Here is a 22,571-nt window from a genome sequence, read left to right as displayed (position 1 = left end):
GATAGAACGGAGAGCGGAGAGTTCATCCAATATATTTTCCACAGCTACATACATAAAAGTTGTCAATCATCTTTTGTATTATTTATCGTACTAAGGTCAACTCGCAATTCGTCGAAAACGAACAGAAGATAATAAACACAAACAGTTAACAGACGCAATACCAGTTTGAACTGGTTCATATTTTGAAACGAACACAAGATTCAAGAAATTAATGTCACTTGTTGAAGTAGATGGATTGCTTATTTTGATACTTGCTTTTTTTTTATAAATGTCTTTTAATAGGTTGAAATTACAAATTATTAATGAGTTCTGTTTTTAGGTAGATGTTAAAGGTAGAGGGAACCTAGGAACCTAGTATTACACACTCTGTTTCTATTAATTTTCTTTTTTATGGAAAAAGGACAAGGCAAACGAGCGTTCGGGTCACCTGATGATGAACACCGCCGCCCACGACCCCGTGCAACACCAGAAGAGCGTGCGAGGTGCGTTGCCGGCCTTTGAGGTGGAGATAAATACTTTCGTTCCCCATTTTTGGCGGAATTCTTGAGGCATTGCATGTTTAGCGGTGGAACTCGCTTTGCCTCGGCACCACAGCGAAGAAATTAAATATTAAATCGAACCCACAACCAGTTACGCTTTCAGTTATACCGTTATACGGTTGTGCCTCTGCACCACCACTGCCCTCACTATAAGTTAGTATATCCAAATATTATAAAATATTTCATAAAGTTACCTAGTATCTTTATGAAATATTGCAAAACTATAAAAAAAATATAATTTCATGTAATGTGGCTATATCATTCAATATCTAGTTAAATCTAGTTTAAAAATAATAAAAAGGAAAGGAAACTATAACATTGTAAATAATTATTCACAGTTACGTTTAACGATTTCTTATCATTAATTTACATGTAGTGGGTAGTTTTTTGCATTTATATGTATGTTTATATGTAATAATATATAAGAAAATTATAAAATTATATTTTTCATCATAGCGCGGTGGGCAGTGTCTTCTATAAAATGCTTATGCGTTCGATACCCCCTTGGGGGGAATTATTAACATTCCCCCATGGTTATATAAAATGTGGTTCGAAGTACCGCCTCTCAACATGAGAAAGCAGTGGGCGGAGAGCCTCAATACTAGTTTATCACTGTTTTCTCCACTGTCTTCTTCTTCCTCATGGTATTCCCGGCTTATGGCTACCAAAATTTAAAATATCTGTAAAAAAAATTCTAACAAGTAAAGCTTATTACACTGTTCAAGAATATTTAGAGGATAAACATGTATGGAATTAATGTCTATTGAATGTCAGGCAGGACAGCTGCCAGTTAATGTAATAGTAAAATATACCATTGACTTTGAAAAGAGCAACTGTTGAGTTTCTTGCCGGCTCTTCTCAGCAGAACTGCCTTCCGAACCGGTGGTAGCTTTTGTTTATATGTTCATTCGACGATTCAAAAGTGCTTTTATAGTTTATTTGTATAAAGAATATTTTGAATTTGAATTTTAATTTATGCCAGGGTCTGCTCCACTACTCCACTTCTCCACTTTGCTGACCGTTAGACATCCAACCAGCGCTTTTTTGGGCCTCCGGGATATCTCACTCCAGGGACTGATATAGCAAGGCACTTGCATCCGACATAGTTCCTAGACCAAGCGCGTTACATGGCCAAACTGCTTTCCCCACACGCGGGATAAAGCGTGAAATTGAAACAATAATGCTAGAAAATTATAAAATTGGAAATACAAAAATTGGAAAATTCCATTTTTCCCAGACCATTATTACCAAAACCAAAATATTAATAAACAACGTAATGCAAGTCATTATAATTATAATAATACATATAAAATGACAAGTACATTAATATCATTGAGAAATTATTTTTAAACGGTAGGAATGTGCCAATATAGCACCAATTATTGTTTAACCATAACCGGCTCGAGGCGGATCGGTGCGTGCTCGTCACCAACCGGCCGCTTGACCTGAGATAACTATGAAATATTATTTGTTTTCTCATATCAGTTACATTATCAGCTGTTTGGCTGTATCTATACTATTATTGAGTGAATTGTGTGGAATATTTGGTAAAAATAATTATAGCCTAAACCTAATTATAAAATAAGTATAAAAAAAATCGTGAATTTCCGTGAAATAATCCTTATGAAATGTGGCAAGAAGTAAGAACGTACAATACAAATCAAGGAAAAAATAAGTGAAAATTTAGTTATTTATAAAAAAATGTATTATACACTTATATTTTTATAGTTAATTTCATACAAAATGAGTGTATGTGCCAATTTTTTTTTGATTACAATTCCTGTTGACTCGGAAAATTGCTACGGATCCCTCGGTCGCACTTGATCGATCTTTTTACACTTTTCCTTTTTTAAATTTTGCTTAAATATTCTTGTTTAGGGCTTACCACCTAATATTTACTGATTGTAAATGGGTGTAATATGATAGAACCTGTCCCCCACAGACAGCAGGGTAGGCAGAGGGAACCCAGTGTTAAGACACTCCGATTCACACTTTCCGCCGAATTCTGGAGGCATTATGTGTTGAGTGATACAACTCAAAGCCGCGCTTTGTCTCGGTACCAGAGCGAGGGACAGACAGGCCATTCGTGACGCAGGGGCACAGGCGGATGACTTATTAACACGACAGATTGTAAGTTTGATTCCCATTCGAGGAAATTAAATATGTTTATTTCTTAAAGAGTGTTTTAACACTAAGCTTCCTAACCTTTTTTAACCTTTCCTATTCGGGATACAGCGTGAAGCTGATATAAATAAGTGTAATTTAGGAAAAAAATGGCTAGTTATTTTAGTATGGTTAACTAAACTGTTATACACTAAATAAATTATAATTTTAATTTGTGGGAATATATCTATCTGGTAAAAATTTATGCACGATAAACTCAATTTCCCTGCGTAAATCTCGATCCTGCAAGAATTTCGGGAAGTAGCCTGTTTGTTGCTCCACAACTTTCTCTATCTTCCAAAGCCCCATTAAAATCTGTTCAGCAATTCCAAAGATTAGTTTAGACACACATAAAATCCGTAATTCCTTCTGTTTGTCTGAGAGACAGACTAAATATACTATATATTCGTATAGATATCGATCGATTTGAAGAATACTTTCTTAGAAAAATATTGTTTCATTATGTCCCATTGTTTGGTCCATCGCCATTGTTTAAAGAACAAAAGATGATGTGCTGGTCATTTCGTACATTGAATCGATCATTAGACGTCTTTAACTAAAGTAGTCAGTACATTTTGATTCTAGATATGATTTTATTACTATTAATAATAGCGGTGACGGTTCTAGAGGTATCTTCTTACAATTTGACTTTAAAGTTTCCAATGTGGTGTAATTTAGAGTTTAACACGTGTGTATTTAACCTAAATGTTAATTTCGATTTTCTGTCATAAATTTCTTTGGTATGTGTTAACTGTTTTATGTTATCTATTGTTTATTATATTTTTTGTTTGTTTTTGCTTTCACATACATATATATAGCCCAAGATCCAAGGGCTCTCAGACTTACTCCAATTTAACAAAGTTGAAATTTTGAGGATTATTAGTCTATCATGTGATTAAGACTACAAAACGCTCGCATTAAAATACGTGAAATACGTCTTAAAGAATAATTAAAAAAATATATATTTATCATTACCAGACACTTTACCTGGACCTTTACTTCCGCCAAACGACCTAAAAGTTGTTTAAAATTGAGGCAAACATTACATTATACTAGCAAGCCTCAATTTTACGTATATTTTTAATGGACTATTTCAAGACACTATATAAACAACCAGACCAATCTGATGGGCCAATAATTTTCCAAGACGCAATAGAATCGATCTCTGAAAAGACCCCAGTTTCAAGGTTTTTGAAGTAGTGTTTCTTTATTACATATTAGATTAATAATCCTCAAAATTTCATCATATGTTAAGATACGTAGGTCTCGGAGCCTTGGGATCTCAGTGTAATATACATTCGTTCGTGTAATTAATACATTTTACAGTTTTAATTTTTTTAAACATAGATACTAGGAATTTGATGCAAGTAAAAACCTGAAGTTATTTAACTATTTGATACTTTTTAATTTTTAGGTTCTACCTTCTAAAAAAACAACTGAAAACATTATAAATAACCTGCCTCTATCAAAATCCTTGGGTTTTTCAATGCAAGACACTTTTGGAAAATATGTCAAGGAAAAACTACCACAGGAACAGACCGGAACTGTTGGGAGTGGAATTGGAATTAACGAGTTTAACGTCAACGATGAGGATGTTGATGATGATGATGACATAGGGGAAGATCTTCTTAGATTAAAAGGTTTTTTTTTAATTTTACGCGTACTTCCCACATTAGGTAGATTGGTAAAGAAATTATTATTAAGACGCTGTGTTTTCCAATTTTCGTCACTCAATAGATTTAACGTATTAGATAGTTAAAAACTAATATCGCTATTTGTAATTTTGTTGTTAGCTAATTACTCTAAAAGGTATCTATTAATAATTATTATTATATTTTTTTTCCACGCACAGCAGGGCAAAGGGAACCTAATGTTAAGGTACTCCGTTGCCCATTTTCCGCCGAATTCTTTTCCTCAACACCAGGGCGAAGAAATGGAAATATACATTTAAATGAATATTTAATTGAACCTACAATCATCGCGTTACAGTCACACCCTTGTGCACCTGCGCCAAACGGCCAAATCCAATTATCTAATAATTATAATTTTTATCAAATAAGGTTTTTTCTCAGTCAGGAATATATACGACAGCAGAGAGATTGTGAAGGTCGGTGGTTGAACCTGTCTTGCTTCATTCACATGCACCTTTCTAATTACTCTTTGATGTAACCTAAGTATAGTGGTAGTGCTTGCAGTTCTTTAGCCTCGCTGAATATCTGGCTTAGTATTCTAATCTATATTTATTTATTTATAATAAAAACGTAATGGATCCGTGTCTGTTACATCGAATTATATAAGAAAAAGTGTTATATGTATTAATGTATAAGAAAAGTGCGGCGATAAGTTCCGCCACTCATCACGTAATGTCTCCAAGGAATTCGGCGGAAAGTGGGGAATGAAAGTGTTTTAACACTAGGTTCCCTCTGCCTACCCTGCTGTGTGCGATCATTAAAATTATAATGTTATTAGGTCACAAAAATAATTTTGATGAGAAAATAAATAATTGTATAGTACAAGAATTTGCGTATCTATTGATATTTTCTGGGGGTGGGGGCCTGGACTTTACATTTTTTTTAATTTTTTCTGGACAAATTTTGTTGTAAATTAATTTCTGGTGTGGACACCAGACTATTCTGGGGTGGAAACTTATAAAATGTTGAAAAACTTAAATTCCTGTAATTTAAGTTTTTCAACATTTTATAAGTATTAACTAATCTATATATATAAAAGGACTTGTCCTCACTGACTGAGGTAAGACGCACGCACAGCCGTAACCGCTGTGCGTAGAAACGTGAAATTTGGACATAAGTTTACTTTTGTAATCTGGACATCCACTAAGAAGGGATTTTGAAAAATTTTAACCCTAAAGGGGTGAAATAGGGGTTCAAAGTTTGTATGGCAAAAAAAATTAAATGTGCACCGATTTTTATAAAATTTGAAATTTGGATGTTTAAAAGTATTTAATTGAACACGTGTTTCATGGGTTATTAGAATTCACCCTTAAATACGCAAGCGAAGCCGCACGCGTCCGCTAGTTTAATATAATGTGAACTATTGTAAGCGTATACTGGTTTATTTCTTACTTATAAGTTTAATTCTTTTATACTAAGTTGTGAACCCTTAAAACAACTCTTACCGTTGTTATTTTACCTTTAATTTTTTATTATTTTCGTTTAGATATAGCAGATCGTCGAAGATCCATACGAATGCAGTCAATAGCTGGACGCCGGCGAAGTCACTCTCAAGTAGCTCGCAGGGAGAAACTCAACACTCAAAGCCTACTAAGCCATAGAGAACATTCACTACGTTCTAGTTTGGAACGACGTTAGCCAAGCTAATATGTTTTTAATTAATTGTATTTAAATAAATGATTTGTAAAATTTTTTGTCTTTTTACTAAAATATTATTCCCTCGAGTCAACAGTATATGAAATTTCTTAATGCTCTGTAGCACGCACATAGCAGGTAGGCAGAGAGAACTTGGGAATCTAATACTAAGATACTCAAACTCCATAAGATTTTCCTCCGAATTTTTGAGACATTCCATGTTGATTGGCGGGCGTCAACGCCGCACACTTCCTCGTTACCAGAGGAAGGAATTGAAATTTTTTTTTTTTTTTTCGAGTAAGAATCGAACCTACTACCTGTAGCGTTTACAGTCGTATGCTTGCGTCCCTGCGTCACGACTAGCCTCAACCTTTAATGTTGTTAGTGAAACTTAAATCGTTTGAACAAGGCAAAGGCTATATTAACTAAGGACCAAATATTTAATACTATTAAAATAAGATAGCAACATTTAAATTAATATACCTATTTAAAGTAATTACTTTATTAAAATAATCTTGAAAGTCATCTTATGGTATTCGTTTGGTTTTCAATAAAAAAATATCACATTATAAAAAGATTTTTCATAAAATATTTAATCTATGTAATTACTTTTTTTAATTTAATATACTATAATTTAAATATATGTATATTTAACAAGAGCCTATTAATATGTCGTAAGCAAAATATACGAATAAGGTATTTGCTATTCACAATGATTTATATTTACTAAAAAATTCGAGCTGCCTTGTTCTATTATATTATACAGTACATTTCTAGATATTAATATAAAGGCAGCTCTAGTATAAATACAAGTAGAGAGAAGAGACATTGGAGAGGAGCAATAATGCGTCTTAAAGAAGTATTAATGTTATAGGTTTAGTTTATATACATATTATAATATAATTAATGTATTTTCCATGGAATGGAATGCATAGAAGGATATAAAAGTACGCCTTCTTTGCAGGCGGCACTATTTTATAACATTTGAATTTTTTTAACAGCATCTCTTTTTTATTTCCTACTTTCGTATGAAATTTCGTTACAGACGTTAAAAATTTGAACTACACCCCTTTAGTAGGTTAGGTAGGCAGAGGGAACCTAGTTTTATGACTTTGCCTCGACACCAGAGCAAAAAATTTAAATAATATCATAATAATTTATTTTAAAAATTGTATTTTAAAATATTAAATTGTATTTTAAAATACGCCTTAACACTAGGTTCCCTCTGCCTACCCTACTGTGTGCGGGATACAGCCTGAAGCTATTAATACATAGAAATTAGAAGATATTTATGCAAGTAGAAGGAATGGAATTTGGACTTTATATGCCGATATTTCTTCAAAATACACAATATAGCTACTAGCTAGTATCTTAAAAGAATATGTTTAATAAACTTATAAAAGTGATAAAATTCGATGATAACATTTTTTATTACTAATATGAAAATAATGACGCAAGTGATTCTCATATTTGGCATTTCATATAAATAAATATATTTTTTGAAAGGAAAGTGACTAAACTTAAACATAGGTTAAGGTGTATGTGATCTAATATACTGTATTTTCCAGACAGCATTTAAGAATATGATTAATATTAATAATTAAATCAAGTTTGAAAGCCTTTTATTTTAATTAGAAATAGAGTAATTTATTTTAAAATTTTCATAAAAATGATTTTAAAAACTACAAATAGGTGCATGTGCTAACAGAATTACATGTTAACTATGAATCTGTTCTATATAATAACATGCTGACACTGCTGAGAAGTCTAGACTTCTAAAGGTCTTGGGAGAAAAAGGGGGGGAGGGAATTTTCCTGGAATTTTACCATTAAAAACAAACGTCTCGGGTTACGGTTCAGTGGAATGACTAACCATTTCTTATCTGTGTTGTATGTTATTGATAAGCAAAATGTAATCGTATTTCTACGACAATACGAATAATTATGTAAATTATTAAAATAATTTACTTTCTCCAATATATTTGAAACCTATATAGGTTTATGGGAAGTTTTACGTATATCTTATCGATGGTAAGTTCAAATCCCGATTTTTTCGGGATTTTAAGTGAATTAATAAAATATGCAGGAACAAAAGTGAGGATTATTTGATAAGATCGAATAACAATTGTGTTATTTTCTTATCAATATTATTTTTCAGAAGACAAGTGTTATACAGGCAGATGTTGGAAAGATTAAAAGGGTGATATGATGCATAAAATACTTTTGAACTTTGTAACATGCTGTATATACGTAAAACATTTCCATTATAGTACCTGAAGTTAGTTCTAAATCTTTATTATTTGATTTTTAAAAAAATCGTTAGAATTCGGCAGAAAGTGGGGAACGGAGTGTTAACACTAAGTTCCCTCTGCCTACCCTGCTGTGTGCGGGATACAGCGTGAAGCTGATTTATTTATTTTAGATAGTTTAATATAAATTATAACCAAATGGTTGAACCAAATGCTGCAGTGCTTACTAATAAAGTAATAATTTAAAAATATATTTTCACGGAATCCTATCTTAATAGTTATGTTATTACAAATATATTGTTTTTTTTATACTTTACGATAAAAGTAAAAATAAGAAAATAAAAGACGTAAAACTCTATATTAATGTACCGTATCAATCTTTTTCTAAACTATTAAGATAAGAAGAATCAAAATAATTATGTAAGACGACACATTAAACAGCAAAGGGCAAATTCGGTGCTCATGTTCTTCATTAGCACGTCATTAAAAGGTATTTTTTTTTAGGTTCGAATTAGGAGTAGGGATTAGGGAACCTACTGTAACATTTCGTTCTTCATTATGACACTTCCGTTCTCCACTTTTCGCAGAATTCTTAAGGCATTGCGTGTTGAATGGAACTTAACGCCGTGGTTAGTTATTACTAGTTTTGTTATTTTAAGATTTTCGTTTATTTTTGGAAAGATATATAAAGAACTAGCGGCCCGCCCGCGGCTTCGCCTGCGTGAACTATGTTATTATTCATTTCTGTCTCCATGAGTACCTACGTCCTATAAGTGACGTCCATGTAAAATTTGAGACTCCTAGCATTTGTAGTAACGAAGTTTCATACAAACTTTCAACCCCAAAAACAACCCCTTAGAAGTCGAATATTGCAAATTCCCGTCTTAGCGAGCACCTACGTCCTATAAGTAACTCCTATGCAAAATTTCAGATTCCTAGCACTTGTAGTTTCTGAGATTTCGTGATGAGTGAGTGACCTTTCGATTTTATATATATAGATAGATTATGTACAAATAATACAGACATTTAAATGCATCAGCTTACTTCTTTAATAAAACTGTTGCAAGAGGGACTTTCCTGGAAATCTTGTAAATAGCATTGACTTTTTCCATTGGTTTACGTTATTTTAAAATATTTTATAATTTTTCTACTTTAAATACAATTTTTGTAGTTGTTTTTAAATATATCTTTCACTTTGCAGGACAAAGCAGATTTTATAATCTTGTAGATTATAAAAAAAAATAGCAGTATTACAACAATATAGCGATATTACAAGAGAAGCGAATAATATGTCATATTTAACGACATAAATATTGTAGAGATATATTTGTTTATGTAAGCACACATAAATAAAATATCATTTAGTTATGACTTAGTTCATTAATAATTACTCTGGTAGATAAAATGCCTCATTAAGTTCCGCCATTCAACAAACAGTGTCTAAAATTGGGGCAAAAAACAGAGATCGGAGTGTCTTAACTCTAGGTCCTCTACCTATCTGCTATATGCACGACAAATGGTAAAACTAAAAAAGAAAACACATATAAGATATCCAAATGATAAATGGATTTCTTAAACTTATGGTTATCATTAAAGTAGACGATATAAATGACGTATGACGAATATTTATCGCGGTGAGGCAATGGAAACGAGCATTTTCTGGTACTGATGTACATATATGTACATCGAGGTACCCCCTACATATCGGTAGCCGCCTGGGACTGTGATAGCTCAGTAGTCAGTACACTTGTTTACCACGAGTCTAATATGACGTTTACTGTAGTAATATTTATGTGCCTCTTAGGATTTTCTTCGCAGGTTGAGTATTTTTTTCTCCATTTTATTTTTTTTATATATATGTTTTTTATTATAAAAAATAAATGTGCCGCGTAAAGTGTTTTCTTTGTCTACTTTGATTTTTAATTTTGAAAAGTAAATAGAAAAATACATATTATCGACTCAATGGCTCTAGAATTCAGCATAAAGTGGAGAACGGAAGTGTCTTAATGGGAACGGAGTGTCTTATTACGTTTCCAGGTACACTATGCCTTCTCTGCTATGTGTAGATACACGTAATTGTAGTCCACAACTTCATTTGCATGGACTCCTAAACGCAAAATCTCTTAGCTCAAAAAAAAAAATCAAAATCAAAATCTTCTCTCTCTTATCTCTTCTTCATGTTCTTTTAGGAGTTTCGTGATCTCTCTCACTACTCCCTGTACTCCCCAAGGATCCTCCAAGACAAACATCAGCGTTTAACGCCGCATAGTTCTGTCTGTGCATTGTCAGTCACTCAGTAACGGAAAGGAATAATAAAGATACTTGTTCACAATTGTCAACAAGCAAAGAGATGTATAGCAAGAGCCAAATACCTTATCATTTATATTTATTATATCTATTTATAAAGACTTCGTAAATACTTTCTCGTATTATAAACAATATGGCGTGATACTTAAAGCTACGATATTATTTTATATACGGGATGAAAATACCTACTAGCTAGCTAGTGCTTCGATCGCGGTTTCGCCCGCTTAAAGTGATTAATATTAATTTTAATGTGTAAATAAATAAAGCAGCTTCACGCTGTATACAGTACACAGCAGGGTAGGCAGAAGGATCCTAGTGTTAAAACACTCCGTTCCCCACTTTCTGCCTAAAGAAATATTGAGATATGAGGCCGTCGTAGCACAGCGGCACAAGGGTGTGACTGTAGTACGCGACGGTTGTGGGTTCGATCCCCATTTGAGGAAGTGAAATATTTATTTACGTTTATATTTCCATTTCTTCGCTCTGGTGTCGAGGCAAAGCGCGGCGTTGAGTTCTGCCACTTAACACGTAATGCCCCCGGAATTCGGCAGAAAGTGGGAAATCGAGTGTCTTAACACTAGGTTCCCTCTATCTACCATTCTGTGTGCGGGATATAGCGTGATTTGAAGCTGAGACAGAAATATTTTACTTTAATTAATAAAATATATACTAGTAAATAAAGGAAAAATAAGTAGTTAGTGTTTCATATCTAAAACCTATAATCTCTTAATGTCGGAAGTTGTATATATATCCTTTAATCGCTAGATATATCAAAATAATTTAAATGCTGTAAACCAAGTAAGTTATGTATGACGAGCTCAATATCTAAGTTTATAAATTAAAAACTATTTTATTTTTATATAAAAAATAGCTTCATATATTTTATTCATTTTTATTTAATAAAATGTTTAGTGAACTAATTACACGTTTCTAAAACATACTCGTATGTTCGTATCTTTATAAAAAATGTAAGAAAAAATTATACACTTTTTTTCAGCCTCACGCATGTTGCAGGGTAGACAGAAGGATCAGTGTTAAAACACTACGTTCCACAATTTTAGTTGAATTTTTCAAAATATTGCGTGTTGCCTTGTCTTGTTACCAGCGCGAGGCGAATTTATATACAGCGAATCAATATATTCTCCGAGCGATACAGAGAATCAATATATTCTCCGAGCGATACAGAGAATCAATATATTCTCCGAGCGATACAGCGAATCAATATATTCTCCGAGTAGGAATCGAACAGACACCCAGTCTCGTTTAATGCCACACGCTTGTGTCCCTGCGCCAAGACTTGCTGAATCTCCTCTGTATATTTTTCTTGCAGAAACAACTCCTATTTCATATATAAATACGTACTATTAAATTCATATATTCATATTAGGAACAGAAGTCTTTAATTTATTTCTTAAATAACTCAATACGAGTGCCAGTGTAAAAGCTGCACATTTTTAGTGTTCCGTACCTTTTAAGGGAAAAAAGGTACCTTTTAAAAAAAAAAGGGAAAAAACTTTGTTCTCCTGTCTGTCTGTCAAGAGCGTTTATCTCAGTAACTCTTGGAGATATCTAGTTGAAATTCAAACCATATACCAAGATCTACGGCCCCATGACTTCATTAAATTCATTTAATTCAATTCAATTAATTTCATCTATAGGTAGGTTTTTAGAAAAAAAAATCTGAAAACTATATATGTGGTTAAATCCTAAAAAATAGAAGCCTTTAAAAGAAAGAAATGGTATTAAAGCCGCTAGTTCGAGTGAGGTGTCCCCTGTGATGGGGCACCTGACCTTTATCCTTTGACCGTGTTGACTTAGAAACTTGGTTTTTTTTATATTTCGAGGGATTAGCCTAAATCTACTTCCTTCTGGCATTATTCCCGGCTATTGCCAGGGTCTGCCTTCCTACTTAACCTAAATATTTAGTAGTAATTTCTGCTTGATACTTCCATGCGATCTCGAGATTAACAGCTCAATGAGTCAGCCGCTATTATAAGAGTGATTCCCCGTATTGAAGCAAGAATATCATTGAAATTGTAAACAACAATAAGGAAAACAGATTATTTAAATAAACGTGTCATTTTAAAGCCTAGTTAACATATACATAAATATTATTTCAGATTTTTGAAAGATTTCTATCCTATTTAGATAATATTATAGTTTAATACTAAGTTACTAGTGTCTTGAATCATATTTTCTAGAAAAGAAGAATATTTGCTTCCCGCTGAATCACGCTCATAGCAGGTTAGGCAGAGGGAACTTGAGAACCCGATTTTAAAACACTCTGTTTCTATTACGAGACTTCCGTTCCCCACTTTGATGGTGGATTGGCGAATCTCAACTCAGTGCTATACCTCGTTACGAGAACGAAGAAATGTAAATATTCAATATTTTATTTCCTCGAGTGGGAAGCGAACCAAGAACTTATTCGGTTGCAGTCCCACGAAAAGAAGAGTATTTATTATGAATTAATAAAAAACTAAAAGGTCTTCCTTATTTGCATTTATAAAATAGTGTTTTTCTTTGGTTACAGAGATCCACACCAGAAGACAACAGCTATGTAGCAGCAGTGGTGGAGTTCGAGGTGCGGCCTGACGCTGATGCCAATTTAGCAAATTATGTCGATTTAATAAAAGATGCTGCCAACCAGGTATGAATTTTATTTATTTATATTTTCAGCTTTACGCTGTATTACGCGGATTGCTGGCCTACCCTTCAATATGCGTGAGAAGAGAGAACCTGCTGTGGAGAATGGAAATCGAACCGACACCGTCGCGTTTACACGCCTGTGTTACTACGAAACGATAGCCTCATTTTTTTTATTATTATATATTTTTTAAATTTATATTAATTATTATTTTTCCTTGTTTTCAGAATGCAGATATTATCGTATTTCCAGAACTAACCCTGTCCAATCACGTCAGCGTGACTGTTCCTATCAAAGGGTTGCTTTTAGAGCATCCTATTCCAGCTTTAGCACCGGAACTATTTGACAAGGTTAGTGATATATGTACTAAATATTCATTAAATCTTTTAGGTATATGATAAACAAATACCTATACTGTAATTAAAGAATGGCAAAACATATTTATGAAGCAAGAGTGACCTTCGTTGACCTTAGAAAACACAATATTGATGACACTGGACGAAGGACACGAGGACCCCCCTTAGGACCGCCCGGAGGAAGCGTAAAGCAGAACAAAAAGGAATACCTTCTAATAATATATTATTAAATTATTATTATATAATATACTAGCGGCCCGCTCGCGGTTATACCCGCGTGAACTATGTTATTATTAATATCTGTCTCCATGACTACGTCCTAGTGACGTCTATGCAAAATTTGACACTCCTAGCATTTGTAGTAACGAAATTTGATACAATTTTTCAACCCCTATTTGTTCCCCTTAGGAGTCGAATATTGCAAATTCTCGTCTTAGCGAGCACCTACGTCCTATAAGTAACTCCTATGCAAAATTTGAGATTCCTAGCACATGTAGTTTCTGAGATTTCGTGATGAGTGAGTGACCTTTCGATTTTATATATATAGTGTTAGAAACTATTGGAAATATTAAATAAAGTGGGAAAGGTAATGAATTAAAACAAGGCTTCAAATAATTATTAAACAACCAAAGGGAATTATCTAGCAGTCTAATAACAATATCTGGTTCTAAAGAATCCATCGGGCAGAGTGACGTTAGCGATCCTTTTCTTTCGGTCGTCGTTGACAGCCCATAAAAGTGCCAGCCAGTAATTAGAGTCGTTCTTATATAACCTCTATGGTCATTATTTGATTATTTCTAACAATAGATATAGATTATTACCTATTTAAAAAAATATATTTATTTATTTCAGATCATGGTAAACATATCATCGGCCGCCAGAGAAAACCAAATTTACGTAGTAATCAATGCGCAAGAAATCGTGAACTGCACTGTGGAAGCAGTCGGAGAGAACTGTCCAGAGAACAAGACATATTACTTCAACACTAATGTGGTATTCAACAGGGAAGGAGCAGTAATCGACAGGTAATTTTTTCGAGTGAAAAGAGATTTATAATTTTCGGATCACGCTGTATCCTACACGCAGCAGGATAGGAAGAGGGAAAACCTAGTGGTAAGGCACTCCGTTCTCCAATTTTCTGATGATTTGTCACAAATGGACTGAGTATTCTTAAATGAAAAAAATAACAAACTCGAAACTTCTTCGCCCAATATCTTTTAATTTTACAATGACTTTAGGACTTTACAAAGAATTTTAATAATCTATCGATAATTATAAAATACATTGTAATTTATTTTAAATAAAACCCAAATAAAAAAATATAAGTAATTCTAATTTAGATAATTTGATCATATTTTTAAATTAAATTCATATAAGAGTATATAGCGCATTTAAATCTTAAGCCATACCTATATTGATCTACTTGTTACTAAACCCTAATCAAACATTACAGATACCGCAAAATCAATCTTTTTGGAGAATTCACACGAACTCCAGCTTTGACTCCAGACCTAGGCGTTTTTACAACCGACTTTGGAGTGACTTTCGGTCACTACGTTTGCTTTGACCTGATGTTCCAAGTGCCAGCAGTGCAAGTCGTGGAGAAGAATAACTTAACAGATATTATATTCACTACTATGTGGTTCTCTGAAATGCCATATTTAACTGGTGAGCTATAAGATATTTTTGTTCTCCATAAAGAGAAAATGTGCATACTAAAGAAGTATGAGATTGTAAACGGGCACAGCTCAGTCACTACGAGTTCTACCACTCATCTTGCAATTTGGTAAGAATTAGGCGGAAAGTGGGATTGGAGGGGACACTAGGTTCTCCCTGCTTATATTGCTGTTTGCGGGATCTATCCCGCTAACTATCCCGATCTAACACGCTCTAGCGTGAAGCTGATTTGATGTATATATTAAAATATGGACCTAACTGATTTAGAAATAATAATAAAATAATTTGTATATATATTCCATTCACAGCTGTTCAAATTCAAGAAGCCTATGCACACTCAATGAACGTTAACTTCTTGGCAGCTGGAGCCAATAATGTTCAGGTTGGAAGTGCAGGTAAGGAGAGGAGGAAATTTCAATATTTTTTTAATTTTTTTTTTTAGTTAGGTATTGACTGTTACTTATAATGAACGATTGGGTTTATATTTTTATTTTTAGTTTTTTGACGTCGGGGTTAAGTTTTTTAACAACTTACTTGTATATGTATTTTATGGAATTTTATTTTATCACATACATATAATTTATTAAAGATTTAGGCTTGGATGAAGTTTTAAACATGTTTTACAGGATCTGGAATCTATTCAGGAAAAGCTGGAGCTTTGGTCAGCATTATGCCGGGAGTGCCTACAACGAGGTTACTTGTGTCTCGAGTACCTAAAGTACCTGGACAGGTAGACAATTTTGTCTTAGTAAATATGTTGTGATCGAGATTATTTTTTCTTCTTTTTTAGCGTCATACTGTATCCTGCACATAGCAGTAGGCAGAAGGAACCTGGAAATCTGCTAAGATACTCCGTTCCCATTAAGACATTTATGAGTGGCGAAACTCAACGCCGGGCATTGCTCCGTTACCAAAGCGAGGGAATGAAATATTTAATATCTTCATTTCTTTGCTCTTGTAACGCAAGTAATAACATAATTTTGTATGAGAGAATCAGAGAAACAATTAGTTTTATCCGATAAATAGTCGCGCCTAGAAATTAAATGAAGCAATATTGCGCAAACAGAATTGAATTATGAATTATTTTTTATACCTTTTCTGTTGATTAAATAACTCAAATCTTATAAAAAACAAAAATCATGATCCTGGTGTCATGAGTTCATGACACTCCGTCATTTGCTTATCATGGAATTTTGGACAAATTATGGCAAAACTCGACACAGCATTTTTGTGTTGCCAGGATAGGAAAATGAAAATAATTCATTCTCCCATGTGGGGACCCAACTCACAAATAATATCATTTTTAATACTAGATAATATATTAACTAAAATTCGTGGTCAATGTCTAAATATTAATCTAAATATATAATACGTAAAATTCCAGGTGGAAGGAACTTACCCAGGGCCAATATACGACAACCCAGCAGTTCAAGACAATTTGACACTAATCACAGATCCATCACTAGCATCATATGTTACACGTCTTTTAAACCCTGGATATCAGGAGTTCACTCTCATGGATAAAGATACTGTTTGCCATTTTAGAATCAATTTGGCTGAAAGGAATGGAGAGAAGGTAGGATATATTGAAAATTGTATTGCTTGAAACAGCATGCCTTTTTAGATATCGTAAAGTATGTAGTTTTAACCCTATACAGCTGCACTCAGAGCCTTCAATTAGCATTTGATTAACATTAAATCCGTATAAATATTATTTAAATTACACCAATATATATTGCAACTGGTTATATAAATTAGATAATTTTGGTTGTGATAATTGCTGCAATTTATTATATAAAAATATAAAGAGAGAACCTAGTGTTAAGACACTCCGTTCCCCACTTTCCGTTGAATTCCGGAGACATTAGCGAGGCTTATGAGTACTTGCAAAATTGTTTATAATGATTAGTTCTGATAAGAAGTGAAAAGTTGAATTAGATTTTTTTTCTAAGTCTTCCTTGGATGAAAATTAAACAAAAATAAAGTTGCATGAGTTTTTAATTATAGTGCATGAATACTAACGCTTTATACGAAAACTTTATAATTCTAAGGTAAGTAAATTTTATATTTATTTAATTAAGTAAGCCTTAGTTAACTAACTGATAGTGTTTCTAATTATTTATCTGTTACTTATCTTAATATACAGGATGATTGGTGGATAGATAGACAAACTAATATAATAATAGGTGATTGAGGTGATTTCCAATATTTTTTACCCCATTCGTGTACCTTAAAATTTTTCCATTTTCCAGATTTTGACGATTTATAAAAAAATCTAATAATAAACTATTAGTATTTTTGAATTCTTTGATATATACGTCATTTAATTATGTAACTTGAAGACGCCTAAATATTATTATTTTAAGTTTATTAAAGAAATAGTTTGAAAAAGTAAAAAAAAAACGAAACGAAAAGATGTATTTTAAAAACATTATTTAAAAAGAACAAAGAAAAAATAAAAGAATCCAATTAGAATAATATTAAAAAAAGTAAGGAAAAGGAAAGTGAGGATGTTTTTAAGATGTAAAGATAAAAAAAAATAGCTATAACATTATCGCTTAGTCCATCTTCTATCTACCAATCCCTGAAGTATAATGAACTTTTTTTTTTCAAATATTTTTTAAATATTTTACTGAATAAATTATATTTCAGGCACCTCACTATAGAGCTTTTGTCATGGACGGGATAAATATTTACGGGAAGCGTGACGTCGGGAATGCTGGCTGTGTCGTAGTTGCTTGTGGAAGTGAAGAGGCCAAAAGCTGTGTCTATAAGTAAGTTGGTACTTGATCATTTTGTCACGTGGGTAACCGACTTCAAAAGAAGTAAGTTCTCAGTTTGAACTGTATGTATGGTGTGAATTTATATAGATATGTTTATTTATTATATGTGATTATCTTGTTTTGGGTGAATTGATTTTGATGAGGCTTTTAGAGGGGTATTTGTTGTGCTAAGGAGAATCTTTTGGTTATTTAAGTGACTTAGTTAAAAGGAGAAAGTTCATAGTTTTCAAAAAGTTATTAATTATAATACTTATATTCAATTTGCATTAATTTAAAATATTAATTTAAAATATTAAAAAGTAATAATTTAGTAAAAAATTGGCTCTACATAAATAATTTTTTTTATTAAACATTCGTTTTCAATTTAAAAACCTACCGATCGAAAACTGTTTTCTTATATTATTATAAATAATGATAATTTAATTATACCTCGCATACGCATCATTTCTAAATATATATTTCCAAGAAGTTCCTGATCGAGATAATTTGATGATATACCTAATATCTTAGATAGATAATCTTTGCAAAATGTAAATTATTATTATATTGGACGTTATCGAAAAATTTCCTTATACTATTTTCCTTATACACAATCTTTCTTTCTTTCTTTCCTCCTGGCATTAATCCCGGCTAACCAGGGTCTGCCTTCCTACTCAACCTACTCCACTTTGCGGTCTTTTGCGTCCTCGTTGGTTAGACCATACATTCCTTATACATAATGTCGAAAAAGATTTTTTTGTATTAACTTTACAAATATATTATGTTAAAATCATTTCATATTTTTATAGTTTTTTGAGGACGTAGGGACATATTTAATATTTTCATTTAATCGTTCTGGTAACAAGGTTTAGTGCGGCGTTGAGTTACGCCACGCAACGCCTCATTAGGTTGGTTCTGCTTTCCCTGCTTCTTGTGGGAACCGGATAGCTAAATATATGTAGTTTAATTATTTTCTAATAATTACTTAAGTAAACAAGATTGTAAATATATATTTTCAGATTTACCGACAATAATAAAAGAGAAATCAAGGAGCTCGATATAAAGATGACGTCTTACCGTAAGCAATACAACGAAACTTTGAAATGTGACAACATAGCTTACTATCCGTTGTCTTTGAGAAATAATAAATTTCCACTGAGCCCGAAAAACTTTTCTTACAACGAAAACCAAGAAAATAGTATATCTTTATATGGTAATGAAATTGGAGAAAGGAAAAATCGTGAACATATAAGTTTTAGAATTAAATCATCGCAAGACGAGCTGGTCTCTTTTGGAATATGGGCAAGAATTTTTACGAGAGACAGCAAGAATATTTTGACGCCAACTGAAGAAGATATACGAAATTCTATTGAATTCGATGTAATCATATTTGGTGATGATGGAAATATGTATTTAGCTTAATTATAAGTAAATTGATAATAAAATTGTTGTATATGTTTAAGTTTTATTGTTTCGATTTTTTTTATACAGATGTTTGTAGGATATTGTAATTTTTTTCACGTTCGGCGGAGAAAATCTTGTCGATATTCTTCCTTTCATTGTAAATTATAATTATTTGTGAAAATTTTGTTTTATTATATAAAAATGAATTGTATTACAGAAGTTTAACATTTCATTAAATCTGAGTTATTTTGTAATAAAAAATAAAATTTTTACTTTAATTAGTTTATATGACGTCCATTTCTTCGATGCTCCCAGTTACAACGAGTACAATTTATAAGTGTATTTCATTTTTATATATCTCATCTATCCAATTAGAGAGGATGACAGAATGTAGTGATAAATCACTACGAGCACGTAGTGACGAGAAAGACAAAACCATTGTCTGGCTCTGGAAATCTATATTTTAATTAGAAATATCCTCTTAATTTGCCATTTCCACAAATATCTCATCAAGGTTAATACATTCTAAGAACTATGGAAGTAATAGGTTGGTATGCCAACGAAATTATTTTGTTTTTGCTTTCACGCTGCGCTCACATATTATTACAATTCTAATGTTAAGACCGGCAATTCTTCACTTTCCGATTTCGTGATATTAAGAGACAAATCTCAACCGCTTTTAGCAAGGAAGGCAGAGAGATACTCTGTTCCCATTAAGATACTTCCGATCCCCACTTTTCGCAGACCCCCAGAGGAGGATTGCGTGATGACTCGCGGTACTCAACGTCGCGCTTCTCATAGAAATCTCAAAGAATAATTTCTATTTATTTTAATACCGACAAAAGTGCTATTTAAATTAAAGAAATAATGTAAGTTGCCTTAATATATTGAGGCCGTCAACGCATGACGGTTGTCAGTTCTATTCCCACTAGGGGGAATAAAGTATTTAATATCTTCATTTTCTCGCTCTGGTAACGAGACAAGGCCCAGCCTTGAGGCCCCCCATCCAACACTCCATGTTTCGAGAAATTAGAGGTAAATGGGGAATGAAAGTTTTTAATGGGTAAAATATCAAGTATATTTTTTTTTATTATTTTTTTAGCATTACCTATACAGGGCTGCGGCGTTTAGCGGCGTGCGATCATTCACCGGTGTTGCCACAGGAGGTATGAGGTCTTGCTCCGTATTCGCTTGTACTGGCAACACTATTGAAACTTGTGGTCAAAGGTATTTAAAGAATATTTATTTATAAGTTAAATAGAAATTTTGTCTAATCTTTCAATTAAAAATAAATTATGTTTTTGTTAAGACGAAAAAAATATTCATCACATATCCTATCAAATAAATTAGAGAAGGAACAGAGTAATTTTACTCTTAACACTAGGTTCCCTCTGCCTACCCTGACAGATACTCCTTATATGAAGTAAAAAAAAAATTAAACATTAAATTAATATATATTGTGATAATTATATATATTTTCACAGGTTTCCACAGTTTGTGCAAAACGCCACCGCTGTATTCGAAGAGCTAACCATCACAGCGACAGTACCCACACCGAAATTGAACCTGGACCTTTCAGCAAACAACTCTGCCTACTTTGCCTTATCCCTCGACACTTCCATCATGCCTTTGAAACCTGATCATTTTGAGTTTAATAAATTAACACTTTTCAATATAATAGATATTTATACACATAGATTAGTTGGTTCTAATTCTGATTTATATTCTTTTGGTGTATGGGGAAGAGAATATACGACAGATGGTGATGAAGAATCAGCTCCAATTGATCATGATGACGGTTCTACTGATGGTGATAGTGAAGTAAGTCCTAGCCCTGGCACGGTAGATGAACCTGATTCCTCCGTGGCACATACACTTAGTGTTATTATATTATTGTTTAACGTTTTAGTATTTCTTTTATAATGATATAAGTTTGTTAATATAGTAAGAATTTATTTATAGCTCAATTTTTAAGTATTACTTCAAATTAACATAAAAAATTCAATATGTTTCAAATATTATTTTTCACCGAGGCAAGTTAAGTACAATAGGTTATATTTTTGTAAAGTCTAATATAAATTTTAAAAAAATATCAGATATATTTACACAAGTCATTCTTATAATATAAGTTCATTTAACAAGTATTTGTTTTTTTTTATAAAAATATTTTAAAATATATACAAATATCCCTGATTTACATTCGCTTTTCTCGTTGCCTCTTTACAATACTCTTAGAATATTATTACCTCATATATTATATACTGTAATATATAACATAGTAATAATTGTAACAGTACACATTTTTTTTACGAATTATATTATTTTTTTCTAAGTATCAAAGTTTCATTTATTTCATAATTTTCTGGTTTACACAGTATTTTTTCTAGTATTTCACCATTTTTGCCCTTTAACTAAGTTAATTACAATTTATCTATATGAACGAGATGGTATTGGTTCGAAAGGGTCATACAATTGTTTTTACATGAGGGTAGGCAGAGGGAACCTAGCGTTAAGATATTCCACTCCCCACTTTCCGCCAAATTTAGGAAGCCTTGCGTGTTGAGTTACGGGACTTTAATAAATATTGCATTTGTGCCTCTGCGCCATTACTGGCCTCTATTTACATTTTAATTCACAAGTTATTTATATACACTACGCTATTTACTACTACTTTGAGAAATAAACAGTTACGTCACAAACACGCCTTAATGGAAATAATAAACTAAACAATTAGTGATCGGTCACAACTTCGGAGAATTCGGTCAATTGAATGAACATGTTCAATTACATTCACCATTCGATAAATATTGTGCAATAAATTCTATAATAAAATGATATAATAAATATAGTAACAAAATCCATAATTAAATAGATGTACTAAGATTTAAGATAGAGACGTTCAAGCGAATAATACAAGAGATGTTAAAATAAAATTTCTGTACGTTTATAAACTTACTAGCGGCCTATTCACGGCTTCGCCCGCATACCACATGTGATTTTTTTATGCTGCATTTGCTAACAGATTAATTATATAATTTTACTTTCAATCATTTTTTTCATATTTCTGTACAATAATATAAAAAAAACCATTTACTATTTCTAGTACCTTTCAATAAATAACCTTTCGTGTGGATTTGTATGC

The 22,571-nt window shown here is 32.4% G+C and overlaps 2 protein-coding genes across 5 annotated transcripts; both read left to right on the top strand.

Moving 5' to 3' along the window:
• The first annotated feature begins 2,299 nt into the window (after nt 1-2,299).
• Nucleotides 2,300-6,082, top strand: LOC146540436 (uncharacterized). Of its 3 annotated transcripts, none has more exons than XM_085201103.1 (3): nt 2,300-2,352; nt 4,117-4,342; nt 5,880-6,082. In XM_085201103.1, exons 2-3 carry the CDS (start codon nt 4,189-4,191, stop codon nt 6,029-6,031), a joined length of 306 nt encoding a protein of 101 aa, XP_085057229.1. In that variant the 5' UTR covers nt 2,300-2,352; nt 4,117-4,188; the 3' UTR covers nt 6,032-6,082. The 3 variants fall into 3 exon arrangements, with proteins under 3 accessions (XP_085057229.1, XP_085057238.1, XP_085057220.1); XM_085201112.1 differs by lacking the exon at nt 2,300-2,352 and adding an exon at nt 2,388-2,669; XM_085201094.1 differs by lacking the exon at nt 2,300-2,352 and adding an exon at nt 2,804-3,442.
• A 3,852-nt stretch (nt 6,083-9,934) lies between these two features.
• On the top strand, nt 9,935-21,761 carry LOC146540435 (vanin-like protein 2). 2 transcript variants are annotated; one of them, XM_085204445.1, is made up of 10 exons: nt 9,935-10,094; nt 13,117-13,233; nt 13,458-13,580; nt 14,439-14,611; nt 15,040-15,254; nt 15,572-15,658; nt 15,890-15,993; nt 16,648-16,839; nt 17,916-18,037; nt 19,045-19,487. In XM_085204445.1, exons 1-10 carry the CDS (start codon nt 9,945-9,947, stop codon nt 19,445-19,447), a joined length of 1,686 nt encoding a protein of 561 aa, XP_085060571.1. In that variant the 5' UTR covers nt 9,935-9,944; the 3' UTR covers nt 19,448-19,487. The 2 variants fall into 2 exon arrangements, with proteins under 2 accessions (XP_085060571.1, XP_085060563.1); XM_085204437.1 differs by lacking the exons at nt 17,916-18,037; nt 19,045-19,487 and adding exons at nt 20,532-20,656; nt 20,914-21,761 and having other exon boundaries at nt 9,938-10,094.
• The last annotated feature ends 810 nt before the right edge of the window (nt 21,762-22,571 follow it).

This window comes from Heliconius melpomene, chromosome 2, assembly GCF_056956725.1.
Source record: "Heliconius melpomene rosina isolate 202511_hmr_F chromosome 2, ASM5695672v1, whole genome shotgun sequence".
Lineage (NCBI taxonomy): Eukaryota > Metazoa > Arthropoda > Insecta > Lepidoptera > Nymphalidae > Heliconius > Heliconius melpomene.
The sequence above is the reverse complement of the archived record's forward strand: the minus strand, read 5'-3'. Positions and strand labels throughout refer to the sequence as shown.